This window comes from Dipodomys merriami, unplaced genomic scaffold (genome assembly GCF_024711535.1).
Source record: "Dipodomys merriami isolate MVZ:Mamm:240054 unplaced genomic scaffold, mDipMer1.0.p SCAF_5, whole genome shotgun sequence".
Lineage (NCBI taxonomy): Eukaryota > Metazoa > Chordata > Mammalia > Rodentia > Heteromyidae > Dipodomys > Dipodomys merriami.
The window spans coordinates 56,364,978-56,386,855 of record NW_027206068.1 but is presented as its reverse complement, the minus strand read 5'-3'; the positions used below and the strand labels follow the sequence as shown (position 1 = coordinate 56,386,855).

Here is a 21,878-nt window from a genome sequence, read left to right as displayed (position 1 = left end):
GGATATCAACTTATTAAATGTCACAATATTGTATAATTGCTCTATATCACCAATTTAGATGAGTTGAATTAAACCTTAAAGTTAGAAAATAGACAAAGGGAAGTTTAGTGACCTTGTATATTTTAGAACATATTTAATAAGAATAAAAATGGTGATATCACTGAGAACCATAATTATGGAGTCCTGGCTTTGTTTCAGGCACCTTGCAGAGCATATGGCACACACTGCCTTAAATCCCCACTTTAATTCCATATTGTAGGAATAATGGATCATTGTGATAAATGGAGAGTAGAACTTCAGAAGGCTCAAAGACCCACCCTGTATGACAGAACTGATTTGCAGAGTTGAACAGGGCAGAGTATACTTCACTTTTAAGGTCTTTCAGGAGCTGCAGCCTGTTCCCTTTAAAAACACTTTAATCTTGCTCTTAACAGCCAGCTCCTCATGACAATAACTTCCAAAAATAAAAAATACCTTCCAATGACACACACGTAAATCCTTTTCTTTGGCTCAGTGCAATAATGTTTTGTGTTGCTTAAGGTGGTCTGGGGTGTCCTAAGCTTGCCTTCATTCTGTACTTTTTATTTTAGAGTCTAAGCATCACTGTCCAAAAGATAGGATCAACATACCAGTTGGTGCCTGACTGAAGTAGTCAGGAGGTTGGGAAGATGTTGCACAAGTTATGATGCAGGAGTGAGCACGAGTACATGACACCTCCTTACAGCAGATTCTCTGAATTACTTCCAGTCTTCCATCCATGCTAATACCTTACTGTTAAAGTGGTGGGGAAGCTTGTGACACACTTCAGATCATCCTTTGAAACACAGTGATCTCCCACAGTTTGTAATCCCAGGTCTCTGTTTCCCCAAATAAGAGCAAATACAACTGCATTCTGCATGAATTCTTTAGTTGGCTTACTCCTGATTATCTTTGAGTCTGTGACCTCTGTTACCCCATCTAACTCTCTATTACGAGGTTGGAACCTCTCCGTGACTCATAACAAGATTGGCCTTGGGAGTAGGTGGAGCGGACATTGCTAGGAAGGGCTCTGTGTCCATAAACAGGGCACTTCCCTAAGCACCTGTCAGGTCAATGACACCTACTGAGCAAAGGCGAAAGGTTCTCTCTTTTAAATGGCATCATATTGACTCCACTGTAGAGCCAAGGTTTCTTGGGAGAGTTACTGAACTCTGGATCTAGGAGGATGGCAGAAGGACCAGGGCTGAGACCTAGTTAGACCTGATAAAAGGGAGTAAGAAAATAACAGTGCAGTTAAATTTGGCTTTTCTTCACAATTTTATCCAAGTACAGGTTTCTGTGGGGAATACAAGTTGCTGTTGTATGGAATGCAGGATCCTCGTGCACAGAGGAATCTTTCTTTTACCTTGACAATGCGCTGGGTCTCAGTGGGTCAGCTCATCCCCTGAAAGTCCGTGAGAGTCATCAGGATTTAGCCTATCAGAGGAAATCAAGAGGAAAATTAGGGCAGCTTCCTCTTTTGGTTTCATTAAGAAAACATAATTTTATTTTTTTTGGGGGGGGTCCGGTCGTGGGGCCTGAACTCTGGGCCTGGGCACTGTCCCTCAGCTCTTCAGCTCAAGGCTAGCGCTCTACCACTTGAGCCACAGCGCCACTTCCGGCTTTTTTCTTTTTGCTTATGTGGTGCTGAGGAATCGAACCTAGGGCCTCATGCATGCAAGGCAAGCGCTCTACCACTGAGCCACCTTCCCAGCCCAAGAAAACATAATTTTCATTGTATATTTTACTTATGTTCATTTTATTTTGTCTGCACTTTTACCATTTATATGTGTAATTAAAATTTTGTTACTGTTTTTTGGAGACACATTTTTTTTTTTTTTTGTCAGTCGTGGGGCTTGAACTCTGGGCCTGGGCGCTGTCCCTCAGCTCTTCAGCTCAAGGTGAGTGCTCTACCACTTGAGCTACAGCGCCACTTCCAATTTTCTGGTGGTTTATTGGAGATAGGAGTCTCACGGTCTCTCCTGCCCAGGCTGGCTTTGAACCGCGATCCTCAGATCTCAGCCTCCTGAGTAGCTAGGATTACAGGCGTGAGCCACCAGCGCCCGGCTGGCTTGGAGACACATTTTTTTTTTTTAAGAGTTCCATACCATCGAGTTGCAGATAAATGGCTTCAGTTCTGACAGTGCTGGTTCCACCCCATTGTCACAGGTAATCACTGCTTACAAGTAGTATGGTACAGGTGTTTTCTCTTAATGATATTGACTTTTTGTTGTTGTTGCTGGTTATGGGGCGTGAACTCAGGGTCTGAGTCCAAGAGCTAGGGCTTTATCAGGTTTCTGATAGAGATAAGGCTCTTACAGTGAGCGCCTGGCTGGTATTGACTTTTTCTTTTTTTTTTTTTAATTTAGTTTTATTTTATTTGTGAACATACTGTACAGAGGAGTTACAATTACGTGGGCAGGATAATGCGTACATTTCTTATCAAGCATTGCAGCCTCCTCTTCACATCCCTTCACATCCCTTCCCAGCCTCCCCCCTCCCCCCCAATCCCAATCCTTCTCCTTCCCCCCCCTTCCCCCCCCCCACACCGACATTGTAAAGCTCGTTTTGGACATGACAACTTGTACTTCTCATTGTTGCAACAGGTCCACCTGTATCCTTAAACAACTGGTTTTTCCCCATCTCCTCCACAAGTTATACTGACATCAAATATAGTGAAAGCAGGGGTTATACTGTGGGGGAGGGATATACAAAGCAACAAAGAGATAATCTTATAAATGCGTTAGAAACACATGCATGAAAGAAAAAACATTAAAATACACATCTAAGGGTTCATTTTCCTGACATCACATTATCTGACCTTTTCCGCTTGACTCATACATATACTAGATATTACAAATAAGGGAAACCATGGGACCTAGGTTTCTTTGGGCCTGGCTTACTTCACTTGGTATTGACTTTTTCTTATAGAGAAAGCCTATGAATAACAAGGAGACCTGAAATGGTACAAATAGCAACCTTTCTTCTTTTATCATTTCTTTTTTTACCTTTGCTTTTTTGTTTGTTTTCCCTTCCTTCCTTCCTTCCTTCCTTCCTTCCTTCCCTTCCTTCCTCCTCCTCCTCCTCCTCCTATTCCTCCTCCTCCTCCTCCTCTTCCTCCTCCTCCTCCTCCTCCTCCTCCTCCTCCTCCTCCTTCTTCTTCTTTCTTTCTTTCTTTCTTTCTTTCTTCCATTTTTTTTTAAAGACAAAGTCTTGCTATACAACATGGACTGGCCTGGAACTCACTATGTAGCTGTGCAGCACTAACTGAGCTTGAATTTACAGTCTTCCCTCTGAGATGACAGGCTGCATCACCACTCCTGGTTCAAACAGCACCGTTCCTTTCTACTTCTGCCTTTCTACCACTTGAGCCACTCCCTCAGCCTAAACAGCACTGTTTGTTTTGTTTTTTTTCTTCACATCAGAGAGTTTGAACTCAAGCCCTGGCATGTGCTAGCCAGGCTCTCCACTACTGCACTGTTCTCAAATTGTGATCCTCCTACCAGTGCGTTCCCTGCAGCTGGGACAAAGGTGTGAGTCACAGTACCCAGCACCTAAAGAGTATCCTTCCTTTTTTCTTTTTCTTTTTGTTGGTCGTGGGGCTTGAACTCTGGGCCTGAGCACTGTTCCTCAGCTCTTCAGCTCAAGGCAAGCATTCTACCACTTGAGCTACAGCGCCACTTCCGGTTTTCTGGTGGTTTATTGGAGATAGGAGTCTCACGGTCTTTCCTGCCCAGGCTGGCTTTGAACCACGATCCTCAGATCTCAGCCTCCTGAGTAGCTAGGATTACAGGAGTGGGCCACCAGAGCCCCGCTAAAAGTATCTTTCTTAACAGGACAATATGCTCTTCTGGTACATTAAACACACACACACACACACACACACACACACACACACACACACATACACATACACACACATGCACAAACATACACACACATTCCAGAAAACAAATATCATGTTTGTGTTTCCTCAAGATAATAGAACCTGCTGACTCTGCAGAAAACAGATGAAAAGACAAACTGGACCATTTACCTGACGTGTGAGAGAATTTAGTGAGCACTGGAATGAATAATTCAACAGTCACTGCTCTTAAATTGACCCAATGAATAGATTAAGCTTGGGCTTTCTCTTTAGGTCATGCATATGCTTTTGTGAAACTCACTTCCAGTTTTGGGGTCACATATTAATGCCTAATTTCTATTTAAATACCCTTATGATACACCTGTATTTCTAGTTATGCTTATCTCTAGTTTCATATTACAATTGTGCAAATATTTAAATATTTACTCTCTATTCTTGACTTGTAGGTCAAATGCAATTATGACTCAAATGTAGAAAGATGCATATTAGCTTTTGCAAGCAACACAAAAGTATAGAAAAGGCTTTTGTTTCTGAGCACATGGATTTCCATGAAAATGTAACCATAGAAAAGAATGACACAAGAAAAAGCTCTAATACAACTTAATATAACTTACAAAAACAAACTCTATCCTTTATAAGTTTACATCTAGGATATAAGTTATAAAAATGACCAGAAATGTAGGGAGGACTTATATGTCCTTAGAAACAACCTAAGGGTCCAATGATAGGGAATGTGGCTAAAATAATAGTGTATGCACAGTCAATAGAATACAGTACTACAAAGTTCACATGAAGACTCTTTAATGCTGGGAATAAAATGCCATATTTAAGAATTATAATCATTTAGTCAAGTACTACCAGCCACTTTTAAGAAATTAAAATTGATTCTTTTCAACTGTTTTATGTAAAGGGAACTAAGAAAAACTATTTACGGCATACAACTCAATAGTTTGATATATGTATACATTGTGAAATATTTACCATTATCAATCTAATTTTAATACCCATCTTATCATCTACTTACCATTTTATATCATGAATGTATGGGAATTCCTCAAAAAAATTAAAAATAGAAGTACCTTATCATCCAGCAATCTTATGCCTGTACTTTCAGATCAATGGAAATATTACTCACAAGAGTCAAGATACTGAATCAGTGTCAATATCCATTGGGAGTTGAATGGATAAAAAAAATGTCATATATTTACAATGAACTATTATACAGCCATTAAAAACTGAAGGAAATCAGTCATTTGTGACAAGGATGAACCTGGTGGATATTGTTTAATAGAAGTAGTCAGACAGAGAAGAGGGAAGATTGTCAAATTCATAAAATGTAAAAAGATGCTGGTTACAAGATGCAAAATTTCATTTATATAGGATGAATAGATTCTGGTGACCTGTGTTACAACAATGTGAGTATAGTTAACAGTACTGTTAACTATTTTCTGGAAGGGTAGATTTCTGTATGTGTGTGTGTGTGTGTGTGTGTGTATGTGTGTGTGTGCGTGCTGGTATTGGGGCTTGATTTCCTGTAGGTTTTCTCCCTCAAGGCTGGTGCTCTAGTACTTAAGCCACAATGCCACTTTTAGCTTTTTGTTGGCTAATTGCAGGTAAGAGTCTCACAAAGTTTCCTGTTAAGGCTGGCTTTGAACCATGATCCACAAGAGCTCAGCCTCTTGAGAAGACAGGCTTACAGGTGTGAGCCACAAGTGCCTGGCTTTAGAAAAGTAGATCTTACATGTTCTCACCAACAATAAAAACAGTGCTTAGATTGACTTTGCAGAGCCAAGGTTTATACAACCCTGTCAAGAAAACTGTCTGCATCAACTCCTTTGGCCTGAGCAAGGCCATGTACCTTGACAACCTTGAAAAGACAGGAAATTGCCCTGATTTACAGTAAAGATGGGAGAACCTAGTAGACAAAGTTTCTTTACTTAGGCAAATGCAGATATCTGAAAAGTTGGTCCACTTACCTAGATCACTCAAGCATAGGAGTCTTTACCTAAGGCACTGTATCTATAGGCATGAGAACGAGAGTTCAGTTTAGCTAATTAATGAATGGCAGCTCCCATGAACACGATGCCAGCTATAGATAATCATAATAATAAAAACTAGTTTTGGTTTGTACAAATGAGTTGTATGTTGAATAGAAAAAAGTTGTGCTTACATTGGTAATAATAACAATACTAACAATAAAGTCGGGCGCCGGTGGCTGTAATTCTAGCTACTCAGGAAGCTGAGGTCTGAGAATAGACTCTTAACTCCAATAAATCACTAGAAAAGCAGAAGTGGTGCTGTGGCTCATGTGGTAGAGCGCTCACCTTGAGCTGAAGAGCTGAGGGACAGCGCATGGGCCCAGAGTTCAAGTCCCACAATGAACAAAAAAAATAAAAATAAAAAATAAAAATTTTAACTTCATTATACATATATAATTAAATATATTGTTTCTATAAATATTTGCTCCTGGCCATGGTGAATTTCATGAAAGTTCTGTCTGGTGTTCAAGTCAAGTAACTTGACCCATGCCCCTCTGACACTCACTCAAACAATAGTGAGCTATTGCATTTATTAGCCTCTCATTTGAAATCATATACAGGGCATAATTTCTTTCTGATGAAGGTAGCTGAAAACAGTGGTTAAGCTTTTGTTCAATTATTGGTTGGTGTACGGCAGCTGCCTGGCTAGCTGAGTGTGACATATCATAAGCAGTTGGTGAACATTACATGTTTTGGTCCCATGGCTGATCTCTGGAATGGGGAAGTAGTATCTAGTGTGCATGGGAAGTTTTAGTTTTAATCCACACTTCATTATTTATTTTATCGTAATGGTGATATACAAAGGGGTTACAGTTGTGTAAGGTAATGAGTATATTTCTTTTTTTTAATTAGCACTTATGATGCTAATAATTTTTTATTGTGAAAATACTGTACAGAAGGGTTACAATTACATGAGCAAGGTAATGAGTACATTTCTTATCAAGCATTGTTGCCTCCTCCTTTGTTTCCCCTTTTTGAGCATTGTTACCCCTCTCCCTCGCTTTCTTCCACTTCCCTTCCCCCAGTTGTAAAGTTCATTTCCAACATAGTGTCTTGTGAGTATTGCCGTTGCCTTGGTTTACCCTTTGTCCTTTGTCTCACCATTTTGTTATATCTATTCTGCACTCTTGAACAGGCTCTCCTACATTACTGTTATTATTCTCCGTTCTTTCCCCTTGAATCACCAAACTTCAGGGGTAAAATTCCACTTAAAACACACCTAACAAGTAACTGGCCAGCTTGAATCTCATATGTTCAGGGGATTTCCTATCCCACATAGCTTTTCCTCTTTGGCCAGCTTTTAAAATTAGGAGACCTGCTAAAGTTGATGGCATATTTTGAAATCCAAAAGAACCAAACTAAGTAAACATTGGCTCTCTGGGACACAAGAGCCTTCATCAATATCTGCCATGGAGGTGCCAGGTCTCCACGGAGTCTCCTGCCTCCAAGGCTGGACAATGGCTCTTACTCTGACATCACTTCACCTTCTTTACCATCTTGCTTGCTCTCCTGTAAACACTTTCATTTATCCATCTCTTTCTGAACTCGGAACTGCAGGCTCTGACTATAGCATAACAGGTTTTGTCATACCAACACAGCATTCAATGGGTATGGCCACCTCCTCTTTCTTAGACACTGTATGTCTGTTAATTAACCTGGGGTCAAAGGAAATCATTATATACTTTCTTTGGGCTTCTGCTGACCCCATCTTATAAGCTACAGAAAAATTTCATACATAGTTTACTATGGGATTCCGTGCAGGACTTGCTAACTATTCACATTGTACTTTATTGTTTTTTGTTTGATTTTTTTTAATTGTATTTTATTTTATTTGAGAACATACTGTACAGGGGGGCTACAATTACATGGGCAGGATAATGCATACATTTCTTACCAAGCATTGCAGCCTCCTCCTTTGTTTACCCTTCACTTCCCTTCCCCGCCTCCCCCCTCCCCCCACCCAATTTTACCCCCCTCCCCCCACCCAATTATACCCCCCTCCCCCCCCCCACACCGACATTGTAAAGCTGGTTTTGACATGACATTTTGTACTTCTCATTGTTGCAACAGGTCCACCTGAATCCTTAAACGACTTGTTTGTCCCCATCTCCTCCACATGTTATACTGACATCAAATATAGTGAAAGCGGGGGTTACACTGTGGGGGAGGGACATACAAAGCAACAAAGAAATAATCTTATAAATGCATTAGAAACACATGCATGAAAGAAACGAAAACATTAAAATACATATTTAAGGGTTCATTTTCCTAACATCACATTATCTGACCTTTTCCGCTTGACTCATTGTTTGATTTTTTTTTTTAAGGTTTACCTTTTTTCCATCTTCCAAGGTCAAATGCATTTTCCACCCCTACAAGTATGGAAGTATTTGTTCACTCAATGAGCATGTCTTTTGTGTCCTTACGCTCCATTGATGATGATTAATGTTGAATAGAAATCTGTTCAGGACAGAGGCCTCCAGGTTGACATTCATCTGTCATTTAGCACCCTTTGAGAAAAGCTGTTTATCCAGTTACAAATCCTCTTAAAGGCACCACCATCTAATATTTCTATCTCCTTTTTGATAACCTGTCTACCATCAAGAGACATTGCCAAGCATCTTGTTGAAACACAGACATACTCTACCTGCAACATTTCCAACCCTACTGGTCAACAAATTCAAGGGAGAAGTAACCCATTCATTATTACTGATTATTGTTTGGTAAGGATTTTCAGACTATTCTATTCATCCATTCAAAAGTGTATATTAAATACCTGCTACATTTCAGGAACAGTGTTAGAGACAACTATATAGAATGTGTACCCTCTAAGAGTTTCCTGCTTTAAAACTACATATTCAAGACAACTCCTGGATTTCATCTTCTTTATTTCCTTTTGAAGTTTGGCACTAAAGCATACAGTAGAATCTTAACAAATGTTTGTATGCTGAATTTAATAATGATCATAATTAGCATTTATGGAAATGTCATATACCATGGGCAGGGCATGGATTATGCTGTTTGTTTATTTCTTGCAATGCCAACAACTAATTTCAAGGCCTCTTGTTAGCAAGTGCTCTACCACTTGAATTGCATTTCCACTCTTTTGGCTTTCAGTTGTTTTGAGATAAGGTCTTGTGCTTTTGTCCTGATTTCAGTCCTCCTATCTTTGCCTCCTGGGTAGCTGAGATGACAGGTATTTACCACCACACCTGGCCTATCTTTTAGTTTACAACACATGTTCCTCCAACGTTACAGATGAGGAGAATGGTTAAAAAAATCTCACACATCTAGAGACTGGTAAAAATGCAGCATAAAAATCTGATAATAGAAGCAACTAAACTGTAGCTGACCAACCAACCATCTACACTGACTGAATTAAGAACAAGTGAATCTCATTCTATAACCTAAAAATTCATAAGCCTTTCTAATAGAATATAAGCAAACAACCAGTGAAATAATCTAACTGCGGTAGAAACATAAAATTTTTAGGAAAATTTTCACTTGTAGTAACATATTCCTATAAAAATATCTAAAAGATAAAATTATAATATATGCCTATAATAATTTAATGATCTCAGCAAGAAGCAATGATAGGATTCCGTTGCCCACATTATATTGCTATTTAATGGAAATCCGTTTTTATGCAGACATTGATTTAGACATTGCTTAAGAATCCAGTGAGTGACAGTATCAAGTACATTGTATGGGCTTTCCAGCCTTTAGTATAAATTGCATGAGCAAATTTCTAATTCTTTTGAGTTGATATTTTTTCAATCTTTATAAACAGGATTTGTTTTCATTCTGAATAGAAAACATCTATCTTTTGCAATAAGTTTTTTCTTAGAAACCAGTGGACAGGAAAGACTCCTTCAGTTCTGCTGTACGTGCACACTAATGTTTGCTAGTAGCATATGCATTCTTGGCCTGTTTTTCTCAATGTATAACTCTTTTATTGTACTCAATAATTACATTGTTTTTAAATTTATTTTTTACTAAATAGGATTTAAAAAGCAGTTTAAATTCAATAATTATGGATTTGAATCAAAATTCTGTAAATCAATGAAACAATTCCTCACTCACTGTAATTCCAAAGGTCCTAGGTAGGCAAGCCCACAGGAGAGTAATTGCAAAGAAAATAATGAGTAGCAACAACAGTCTGTTTGGATCTGTGATAAATATTTCCAATACTAAATGACTCCATAAGCTAGTTGGCCAGGTATTTCATAATCTCACCTTTTGGAATGATCATCTTGTCATTGTTTTCCAGGGACTTGCTTCCTAAAGCAAAGGAAATGCCCTGAAGCCAATGTGTTCCTCTGTGTATCTAAAATTAAGTATCCAGCTGGTGGTTAAATTAAGACCTGACCTTGTACAACCGAAACACTAGCGGTCCCTGGCACAGGGTAATGTATTACCCATGACTTTTCTAGACTCTCATCAAAAGAAACACAAACCCATAGAGGTATAATGAGATTATCTGTGTCCTGATTGGTTCAAAAGCTCTCAGAAAACAAATGGCTTGCCAATTCAAGTGCTGAGAGAGTTCCTTCGGAAGAAACAAAACCAGACCACTTAAGTAGAATTAGAGCATATTTCAGTTATTTACCCGAGATAAATATGTGAATATATGTGTCTGAAGACCCTAACCATCTTTAGACAGATTTTAATGGACATGATTTCTCATTGGTCATCTTTCAGATTCAAGTCAATTATATTAAATACTATCTTCTCATACTAACTTCCTGTCTTTGATTTGTATTTAGTAACACAGATTTAGCTAACACATTTAGCATCTAGCTAACACACCAATGGAGATGGAGATAGGGCATTCATTTGTTGTTGACATCTATACTAATCAACAATTTTTAGGTTTTTTTGGGGGGGTTAAATGTTTATTAAACCAGACATTTAAATTTTATATCCACCTGCAGACTGTAAACAAATACAGTATATGTGTAAGGTAAAGATGGACAAATTAGTGGAAAACCTAAAATGCCCTTTAAATACCAGAACCTCACCACACTCTCCTTAGGCCGATGCCAAGGACTCTGTCACAAAGTTAAATGAAAAACCATTGGGTTAGCTCCGCTCCATCTCCTAGAGTGGATTTCAACACCTGGATTTGTTTGTTTCACACTGCAGTAAGCTGCATTTCAGCAAGTCAACAATGTAAGCTTTTGTTTCTGTGGTACTAGGGATGAGACCCAGGTCTTAGACATTCTTAGCAAGTGCTTATCACAGAACAATTTTTAGTTTGTTATCAAGCATATATAGTCCAAGAAAAGTAAAAAACAAGTGTAAATCAAAGAGGAAAAAAATCAAAATTTTAGAAGCATTGTGGGTTTCTAAACACAACCGCCATCAACAGCAACTTATAAAGTCCATTGTATTTTCTAATGAAAACAATAGGCCTTGAGTTTATTTTGACATGGCTGTTATTGGGTTACCCTAGCCCACTGTCAACATTCATACAGCCATCTAGATTGTCCTCCCCACCCTCCTTGAGAATCTTTGGCTTTCTAAATTCTAGTGTTGATTGACATTCTACCATTGCTTCTTCCCTCATCCTGAATCTAGTCTCTAGGCTTCCTGGAGTGCAGTCATAACACATTTCTGTTTTGCTTCTGATCTCCCTTTGTATTCGGTGTTACTAAATAAGGGTGTAGATTGTAGTGAATTTACTAGTTTGATCTAAAAAGTTTTCAAAGCGTAAATGTGAAACGAGAAGTCGTGTCACCACTTCAATAAGGAATTTAAAAAGGATGCTTGCCAGTCACCCTCAAAGCAAACTCTCAGAAGTGTTTAAGCCATTATTAATCATGTATTGAGAGTCAAGGGTAGAGACTAAATCATTACGTACATTTTCTAATAATCTCAAATGGAATTTTTCAAAAAAAATTGCCCCCAGTTATTTAATGCTTTAAATTTTATGAAAATTGTTTTTGGTTTTGTTTTTATTATGGGGTTTGAATTCAGGATGTGTGTGCTGTCCCTGAGCCTCATTGTGCTCAAGATGAGTGCTTTACCACTTGAGCCATGGCATCAGTTCTGGTTTTTGAGTTGCTAATTGGAGATAAGAGTCTCACAGGGACATTTTTTCTCCTGGCTGGCTTTGAACCACAATCCTTATATCTCAGCCTCCTGAGTAGCTAGGACTACAGGCATGAGCCACCAGTGCCTGGCATGGAAATATATTTTTAACTTATATTAAAAATTCAAATAAGGCTTTGGTGTATAATGAAAATTTATGGGAAAATATTTTTATAACACTTTAAAATATGGTTTGTTACATATCAGTGACATTGTGGATCTTAAAAATAAATCATTTTATGATTATTTTATCCATTCATTTTATAATTATAAATCTTTCTAAACTATACAATATTTAAAATAATGCTTAAGATGACAGACAAAAATGGAAAACCGTGTAGTAAAATGAATGAAAACATGCTACCAAAGACATATACCTATGAATAAATCCTGCTTATCACTGTCTTTATCTTTGGTTCATTATTTAAATATTTAAGATTAAATTTATTTATCCTCAATATGGAAATAAAAATAATACAATAAATGTTAGCCACCATTTTTTCAGGTTGTCAGTTATTGATACACACATAATATGACTGCCTTTGTATAACTGGGATATTTGGAAGATCTTTTTATAATAATAAATAACATTATTATATTATTATACAATATATGTTATTATATTACCACTACAACTACTACTACTAATACTACTAATAATAATAATCACCTCCACATTTCCCTGCTTTGAAAGCTGGCTTTTCTTGTGAGTTTTCTCATTATGAAAATAAAGTGCATCTAAGGGTTTTGAACAATGTGCCCTGGTTTGTCTGGTGTGGGTGAGTTTCAGAGAGACCTGTGACTGAACAGTGAAGGACAATTGAATGCATCTGTTCCAATGAAGGTAAATGAGACTGACAGCCAAACAGCATTCCTTCTGTCTATATTTAGGAAGCCAGGCATGTCCTATTTCAAGATGATATTTATAGCAAGTGATATGAAGTCTGAGGTTAGAATGGTTTGGACATGTGTTAGAGGGCCTATTCTTGGACTCACTTTTTTCTTATTTGGAAAATTAAGGATCTGGTGGGTGGGGGCCGTGGGCGGGGAGCCTTGTCCAGGAATTCTCAAGTGGGAAGGTAGCATCCTGAGGTTCATGTTGAAGGCACCTACAGGCACTCCACGATGCATTCTGCCCACAGGTTCCTTGTGTTCCTAAGAACAAGTACAGGGCCTGCAGGCCTTTGAATATGAAGTTAAAGGTACAGCTTTGCTGTGATTAGTCATACAAACACCTCCATTTTCCTGCAGATCCATTACCATCTCACGACTGACTTAGTTCCATTTTTAAATACTACCTTTCCAGAACTAAAGCTTTCGCTCTACCTTCGGAGCAAAATGTTATTCAAACACATTGGAGAATCCTGTTCTGCAGTGTCCTATCAGTTGTTTTTAGTGGGCCACACGATGCATATCTCTCTTGGCTCCATTTCTGTGTTGACAGTCAGACTTTCCTTCATCTCATCCCTCACTTTTTGTCCTTGATGATTATTTTGGTTATAGTATCTGTGTTGAAAGATGCACATTTGATTTCACTTGGGTATAAAATGGAGTAGAGATATAGGAAAGAAACCCTTTACTTCTTGTACGTGTCCTAGGACTTTTATTATTTTTTTTTTTTTTGTCGGTCATGAGGCTTGAACTCTGGGCCTGGTTGCTGTTCCTCAGCTCTTCAGTTCAAGGCTAGCGCTCTACTACTTGAGCCACAGCACCACTTCGTTTTTTTCTACTTATGTGGTGCTGTGGAATCGAACCCAGGGCCTCATGCATGTAAGACAAGCGCTCTACAACTGAGCCACCTTTCCAGCCCCGCATCCTAGGACTTTGATAATCATTCTGGCTGTTATCTAAGATTGAAATTAAATTTGGAATGAAATGAGTTCTGGTTTTCCTTCCAGCTTTAAAATATACAATGCTATTATTTTATGTCGTATACTCTGAAATTGTTTATGTTTACAGTTTCAGACTGCTAAAATATTTGTTTTTTTGTATTTGTGTTTTCAATATTTGGTTTCTCTTTGCTTTCTCTGGAAATTATATTTAAAATTAGAGGTTAATAGACTACTTTTTTATAAAGGTGATGTACAGAGGGATTACACAAATCAGGTAAAGAGTACATTTCTTTTTTTTTTTTTTTTTTTGGGTCCAGTCGTGGGGCCTGAACTCTGGGCCTGGGCGCTGTCCCTCAGCTCTTCAGCTCAAGTCTAGTGCTCTACCACTTGAGCCACAGTGCCACTTCCGGCTTTTTTCTTTTTGCTTATGTGGTGCTGAGGAATCGAACCTAGGGCCTCAGGCAAGCAAGGCAAGCACTCTACCACTGAGCTACCTTCCCAGCCCAAGAGTACATTTCTTTTTAGTCAATGTCATCTCTTCCCTCGTGCTGTTTTTCCCTCCCATCACACCCACAAGTTGTATAGTCCATTTTCAACATGGTGTTTAGTGAGTACCATTGCTGCATTTGTTCACCCTTTGTCCCTCCATTTCTGTGTCCTCACTTACCCTCCCAAAGACAGATAAACAAACATGACAGAAAGAAAACAAAAACCTCGTTTCCCTTTCCTGGAATTTATCTTGATAAATATTATTTTATATGATCTGATGCACATAGGTATTAACCTTTGTGTTTCTCTCCTAAAATATCATCCTTTGGTCTTACTACACAGTAAACGCCTAGAGTCCTGTATAATTTATCATGTCCCACCGTATTTTAGATCTATCGCTACACATAGATTGCTTTTTTCCCATGATCCTGTTATCATCTCTAAGCAATCTAATAAGATGTATTTTTGTTTAAATAACACTGTGTTCACTTGTTTGCTAAGTGTGTATTATTAGCAACTAAGTGTCAGATCTAGGGATCCTATTAAGCAAAGCAGTTGAGGGTGGGAGGAAGAGATGGACAAAGGAAAGAGCCTGTTTTATCTTCCAAGAGAGGACTATAGGAACTATAGGACTATATATGGGACTATATAGGGAAGACAGAGGATCGAACTAAGGCTTGTAGGTTAAAAAATTGTAGTTTTTTCTTGATAATATGAAAAGGGATGGGCATTTTGGGAAGAAGGAATGTATACATGTCTGAGGGCAAAAGGCACATGTTCTGGGGGACTATGAACACTTGCTGTACAGTCACTGAATGCATTGATAATTCTGCAGAAAATAAGTAGGAAACTTGGATAGGTCAGAATAAGCAGGATGACAAAATCTGAACTAAAGAATTTATGACCTCATTTTATATCTTCTTCTAAGACAGTGGAGATGAGGTAAAGACTTCCTTTGGGAGCTGATCTAAAGTGAGTAGACTACTACTTCATTGGAATCTCCATAGGTTGTGTGTGTAGTAGAAACACCCCTTCTTGTGGGGTGGGGTGAGGGGGAGCATGACCTGATGTCCTCTCCCACCTCCTGTCTTTACATATCCTCCCTTGTACACAGTATTCAAAAACATTGTGAATGAGCCTGTCCCCCAAGGGTCCTGGGCCTGAGAACCATATATCAGGAGACAAGGGGGTGCTTACAGGAAAATTGAGGTTAAAATGATGTCATACACAGGTTCAACTCTTTCTCCTGTTTTGATTTAGTAGATACTTTATCCTTAAATGTTGACTTTGGTCCAGACTAGTAAGCACCTTATTAATTTCTGTTCACAAATGAGTATGGAATAGCATCAATGTTTCTCCTTGAATATCTGCTTGCAGCAGTAAAAAAAAGTTCTCTGAGGTTCATTCACTTTACTAAAAACTTAAGATATATAGCCTTAAAGGGTTTGCAGCAATCTTTTCAAAAGCATCCTTGAAGTCTCATGTTACCCCTCACAACTTGTCAGACTTAAGAGTGACAGAAAGTGAAAAAATATGCAAAACACATGTGGTATATTCTTTATTATATGTGAAAAATAAAATTCTCATTTTATGAAGAAATTTTCTAAATCCTTTCTTAAGTAACAAGTTCTCCTAAACATTTTATGTTTACAAGTTCTACCAAAAGACATAGCCTTTCTATTGTATAGTGAATCTCACAAGTTATTTAGGATTTGGCCCATAAAAAAGATGAGTAGAGATAAGAACAAAATATATGTAGAACTAAGGTTAAACAGATTCCCTTCCTGAGACCTGGAGTCTAAGCATATAGAGAATAACATTTAAAAAATAATAATTACATCATTGAAAGATCATGTCCTGTGCCCTATCTCACATGCTAACAATGCCTCAAGAGGCCAAGAAGTACAGATATGTTGTTATACTTTACTTCATTATTGATGGTTTTCTGCTTTCAAAGTCACAGAAAATCAGTGGAGTTTCTCCCTAGCCATGTACAGACCTACAGTCTTCTACTATCTGGTGAATCATTTCTTCTGGGCTGTATTTAACGTGCAATACACCCTCCCTCCTCTACATACAGCCAGATGAAGGAACATTGGGAGGAGACAAAGTAATCTGGCTATGGAGTTACTGTAAAAATAGAAGACATTAAACACAAAGGAGGGGGTAAAATTCTCGACAAGAAAGTAGTCATTACCTTACTTATGTAACTGTAACCTCTGTGCAGCATATTTATAATACAATAAAATTTAAAAGAAGGAAACAAGTTCCAATGTAAGCTTCAGTTGTGGGCCAGTTCCCTCTGTGTGGGGAGAGACAACAGCAGGGGCACCTGGTTCACTTTCCAATTCTGTATTGCTCTTTTCTAAGATGGAGGTGTGACTCCATCTTTTTATAACAGACCCAATCATGCAGTCTCAAACAGAAATTCAACTCTGTGTTTTGACGTGTTTGCTGCTTAATAATTAACCATGGCTAATATTGATGTGGCTTTTGTTATAAAAACCATTATGCTAAACGATTTCCTCAGGACATATGTACAGTTGTACAAGTTGTACACTGCACAAGGATGTTCAGATAAAGGAGTGCAGAGACTGAAATCTACCTTCATCTCCACTTACGTGCTCAGAGCAAGGAGTAATATCTACCTGGAAAGAGGATTAAAATATTCTCATCTTTATAAGGTGGTTCTGAGTCTATATATGTATTATTTCATTTAATCTCCACAGTCTTCCTCAAAGTAGGTATTCTGTTAGTCAAGTCATGTCATTGTAACCATTTTTCAATAGGGAAGTAATGTTTGCCCACAGCCACTTAAGTAGTGAAAGGTGCTGGTAGAACTTTTACCTAGACAGAGTTAACCATTAAGTCAGATGCTCCCAGAAGTGTGAATGGGTTGGTGAACAGGCAATTACAAGGTAGAATCACTGTTTCCAGGCAGTAGTGTCTTCCAAGATTTTTGTTTCTAGACATATTACTGTGAGTAATCTAAAGGGCTCAAATATTCTATATCTAGAGATACTGGAAACATCTACTAGGCAGGTAGGATCTGTCTTTCCTATGCTCCTTTCAGCTTTCTGTGGAGGAAAACTTGTTACTTCTCTTGCAGAGGAATCCTAAGTGTGTTGCACCCTATACTTAAACATATGCCAGAGTAAATTTTTCTCTCTAGATAGTGGAAGGCAGTAGGTTTATGGCCTTCTATGGAAAAACCCCACTAGCACTCTTATTCATATAGTCCAACACAGAGGCAGGTTCAGTGCCTTCCTTTTGCCTAACAAGTTTGATTGTGATGATTACTTCACTACCTGATGCAAAGAAATTCAATCATTAACCCCTCCAAAAATGTATCAGGCGTTGTGTTAGAGAACCCCAGCTTGCCATGCACCTTAGGGAGTCATTGGCTGCCTTAGCTTAACTGGTATTCTATCTATGAACCATCTTCCCTCTGGGAGTTTATTTTCTTTATCAACTGTCTCAAACACCATCCATCTTATTCATTTCTATCTGTAAAAGTCCTTCAGTTCTTTTTATTTTTTAAGACATCCTTCTCTATCTCTATCACTTTCCCTCTTTCCCAAGACTATCTTTTTCTCTATTGTTTCTACCATGTTTGCCTCTAATAGTAATTATTCATGTCCATTTGTTACAATCTCTTTGAGGACAGGAGGGGTAACCCATGGGTGCTATGGACATATGGACAGAAAAAGTCATTCATAGTATTTCTGAAAAACTCACAGAGTTTATTTTGTACAGAAGTGACAGATAAAGAGAAAGAATTCAGAAATTAGCATATCTATTACAAGTAGGTAGCAATACCAACATTTAACAATTATCCTTAAAACATAAATTTAAGGTCTGTATTTTAAAATTATAAATGATGAGATAATTCTGTGATTTCTCCAATTAAAATTCAAAATTACAAAGGAAAATATATTGTTAGTATGGAATTAATGAATTCAAACATAATTGACCCACATCATTATACATATTGGGTAAAATTTATTATTATTATTACTTTCCACTTAACATAAAAATATCTTGTGAACTGTATTAAAATTTATGTTAATGAGAGAAAATAAAAAATATTTCTGATACTATATTAATGAATAGCTTGATTAAAAGCATATATGCATTAACAGGAGTCCATGCCTCATGTCTTTAACCCTAGCTACTCAGGAGTCCAAGATGTGAGCACCACGGTTCAAAGCCAGCCAATCAGTAGACTCTTAACTCCAATGAACCACCAAAAAGCCAGAAGTGGAGCTGTGGTACCAGTAGCTAACTTTGAGTATACAAAGCTCAGGGACAGTACTACCAGGCCCCGAGTTCAAGCCCCAGAACTGGCATTACCTCCTTCTGCACCCCGCTCCCCCCCACTCACACCAAAAAAAGACACTTGATCTAAGAAAATGACATTTTGGGGTAAAAAATGCTTGCAAAGAAAAATATTTATCTCCAGGATAGACACCTGTCTTGAAGGTACTATGTGGCAGAATCCATCCTTTTTTGAAGTGACACCCTAATGTCAATAATGACCCAAGTTTAGTGCGCTGGCCAATCTTGGAACGTCTGGACCTCACTGATAAGAGTATAACAGCAAGAATGACAAAGTATTGCAGGTATCCTGTTAAAAGGGAGCCCTCATCCCTTGATGAATTTGAGTCAAACCCCAACCTCCTTTTCTTCCATAAATACCTGTGACATTAAAGCACTCATTGAGCCTGTTATTGAATGTGCCACCACCAATGTCTAGGTGGTGTCTCTCTGCCTTTGTTTTGTTTTACCTAGAAACTTTCTTGGTCTCTACCCTGAGGTATCCCCTAATTATTTATTTGCTTCAACATCTTGAATTCAGTACCCAAGTGCCAGGCCTCCTTGCTTGTGGAGACCTCCTCTCTGGAGCACTCTGGATCCGCTCTCAGCTGCTTAGTGACTCTGCATCAGAATGAGCATCATTGGTTCTGCTAAGAACCAGATATGTTGTCTCTGCAAGACAACATCTACCAAATACTCAGGGGAAAAAAATCTAAGGAAATATGTTTATATTTTGTCAGATGTCTTTCAAGGAGAAACATTAGGAACAAATATCATGCAATTTGCAAGACATGAGCCTTCATTATTTATACATTAATAGGAAAGCTTCCATGAGTCAACAGGAAACCAGACAATATTCCATGGAGTAACTGTAATGAATGGGTTTGCAGAGAACTATGAAAATATCTTACTATGAATCTAATAGTCACAGAATTGTGGGGAATTAAGAGTTATGAGCACAATGTTGATGTTATATATCTTGACCGGAAGTGGTGCTGCTTATGTAACTTTAACATGAGAAAGAAAAGTCAGTGGTATTGGTTCTCATTTGGAATATGAAAAATAAAAGCAGATTCATTGAATCGGCCCTAAGAATGCAAGTATAAGCACATTTAACACAATGGTTATGATGGTTATATTAAGGAAGGCAAGCTTTTACTAAATCAGTAGGAGAAAAAGTAGAAAAAGTGAGGAGGAGGGAGAATATCATTCTTTTCCTACTATGTAACTAATCTGATAGTGTATATAAAAATTGAAAACCAAGTCACATAATATTACCAAATTACTCACTAAATAAAAATCCAAGCTCTCCTTAGCACCCAATGAACTACATAATGTTGATGGACTGCATACAAAACACATTTTACAAAATACATAAAACCCAGAACAGATATCTGTTGCATCTTCACATTCAAATGAATCTAACTCTTTGGTAAAGTACAAGACTAAAGTATTCCATGGTAGATTCTTACCTCTCTTTCCATATTTTCTTTGTGCCTTAATAAAGTCCCAGGAAGCTGGGAGTGGACAGGGTAGGATGCAAAGCCAACAAAGTCTTCAAAACTAAAATAGGAAAAAAAAAGAATACTATAGAGTATTATGGACTGGAATGATTTAAACTTGTATCAACTGCATACTAAGTAAATCCATTCTTCAACAGAAATATCACTCAATGGAAGCTCCTAAGTAGTATGTGACTTCTACTGTGGAAACCCCAAGGCTGCAGAATGAAGGCCTTGCAGGGATTGTCCCTAGGACTGTCCAGAACTCTGCCATGGGCTCGAGAAGACCTGGCATTGGCAGGCTTGTGCCAGCATGGTGACAGATATTGCATCTAAGCTTCCTCATCCTGAGTGGAGAAGAGGACTGAACCTTCTTGGAAGTTGATGGTTTGCTTTCTAAGCCACAATTCCTTGGTCTATTGCCAAAACATCATTCAGGATTAGATAATTTGTGAGAAATCCTCAAGTGAAATGTCACAGGAAATGTGTGTCACACACACACACATGCACTCACACATGCACAATCCAAGAAATCACAAAGTGACCTGTCTCCAAAATCAAGGATTTAAAACAAGAATGAAGAGAAAAAATAGAAACCATTTTATAAAATTTGTGAGAACATAGCAAGAAAATGTTAAACAGAAACAAAAAATATAAACTTATATGTACATAAAACCTGCATGAAATATTTGGTATAAAAACTGGCAGAAGTGCATCGCAAAGGACATAGCTAGCAAGATCAATAGAAAGCCCACAAGACTGGAAGAAGATCTCCACTAGTCATACAACGGACAAGGGCCTCATATCTAAAATATACTTAGAACTCAAAAAATTAAATCCCCCAACAACAAATCCTCAAAGAAACAATTGCCCAATTAATTCATGGGCTAAAGACTTAGACTTCTCTGATGAGGAAATAAGAATGGCCAAGAGACACATGAAGAAATGCTCAACTTCTCTAGACATATGCTCAACTTCTCCAGACATAAAAGAAATGCAAATCAAAACAACATTGAGATTCCACCTCACCCCAGTCAGAATGGCTATAATCAAGAAATCTAATAACAACAGATGCTGGAGGGGATGTGGACAGAAGGGAAGCCCACTGCATTGTTGGTGGGAGTGTAAACTTGTTCAACCACTTGGAAAGCAGTATGAAGGTTCTGCAAAAGATTCCACATAGAGCTGCCTTATGATCCAGCAATCCCACTTTTGGGAATTTACCCAAATGATCACAAACAAGGCCATACTAAAGTTACCAGCACAACTATGATTTTCACAGCATTATTCACTATAGCTAAGATATGGAACCAAACCAGATACCCCTCAGTAGATGAATGGGTCAAGAAAATGTGACACACACACACACACACACACACACACACACAATGGAACTGTATGCCTCCATCAGAAAAAGTGACACCATGCCATTTGTTAGGAAATGGAAAGACTTGGAAAAACTTATATTAAGTGAAGTAAGCCAGGCCCAAAGAAACATAGGTCCCATGGTTTCCCTTATTTGCAATAACTCATACACATCTAGGATAATCTTACCAGAGAGCAGAAAAGGTCAAAAACTATGTACATATGACCATATAAGATGATGTTAAGGGAAATAAACCCGAAGATAGGGACAAAGAGGTTTTATGTTTATCGCTATTTTTTAATGTACTATATGATTTTTTAATATGTTCTTCCCCCATGGTCTGACCTCTGTTGTCAT

At 38.1% G+C, this 21,878-nt stretch overlaps 1 protein-coding gene across 3 annotated transcripts in view; it reads right to left on the bottom strand.

The window, feature by feature from the left end:
* The window catches only part of Asb15 (ankyrin repeat and SOCS box containing 15), a 50,730-nt gene that overhangs the window by 24,284 nt on the left and 4,568 nt on the right, over positions 1-21,878 (bottom strand). The window contains exons 2-3 of one of the 3 annotated variants that reach the window (XM_069996666.1): positions 20,126-20,216; positions 1,385-1,455 (exon numbers count right to left, since the gene is read on the bottom strand). Coding sequence is in view for 1 of the 3 variants with exons in the window: in XM_069996664.1 (XP_069852765.1) it covers positions 630-759 (130 nt within the window). In the remaining 2 variants the exon portion in view is untranslated. Of the gene's footprint in view, positions 1-629; positions 918-1,384; positions 1,456-10,158; positions 10,308-20,125; positions 20,217-21,878 lie in introns of those variants that run through there. The other 2 variants (XM_069996665.1, XM_069996664.1) reach the window with 2 other exon arrangements.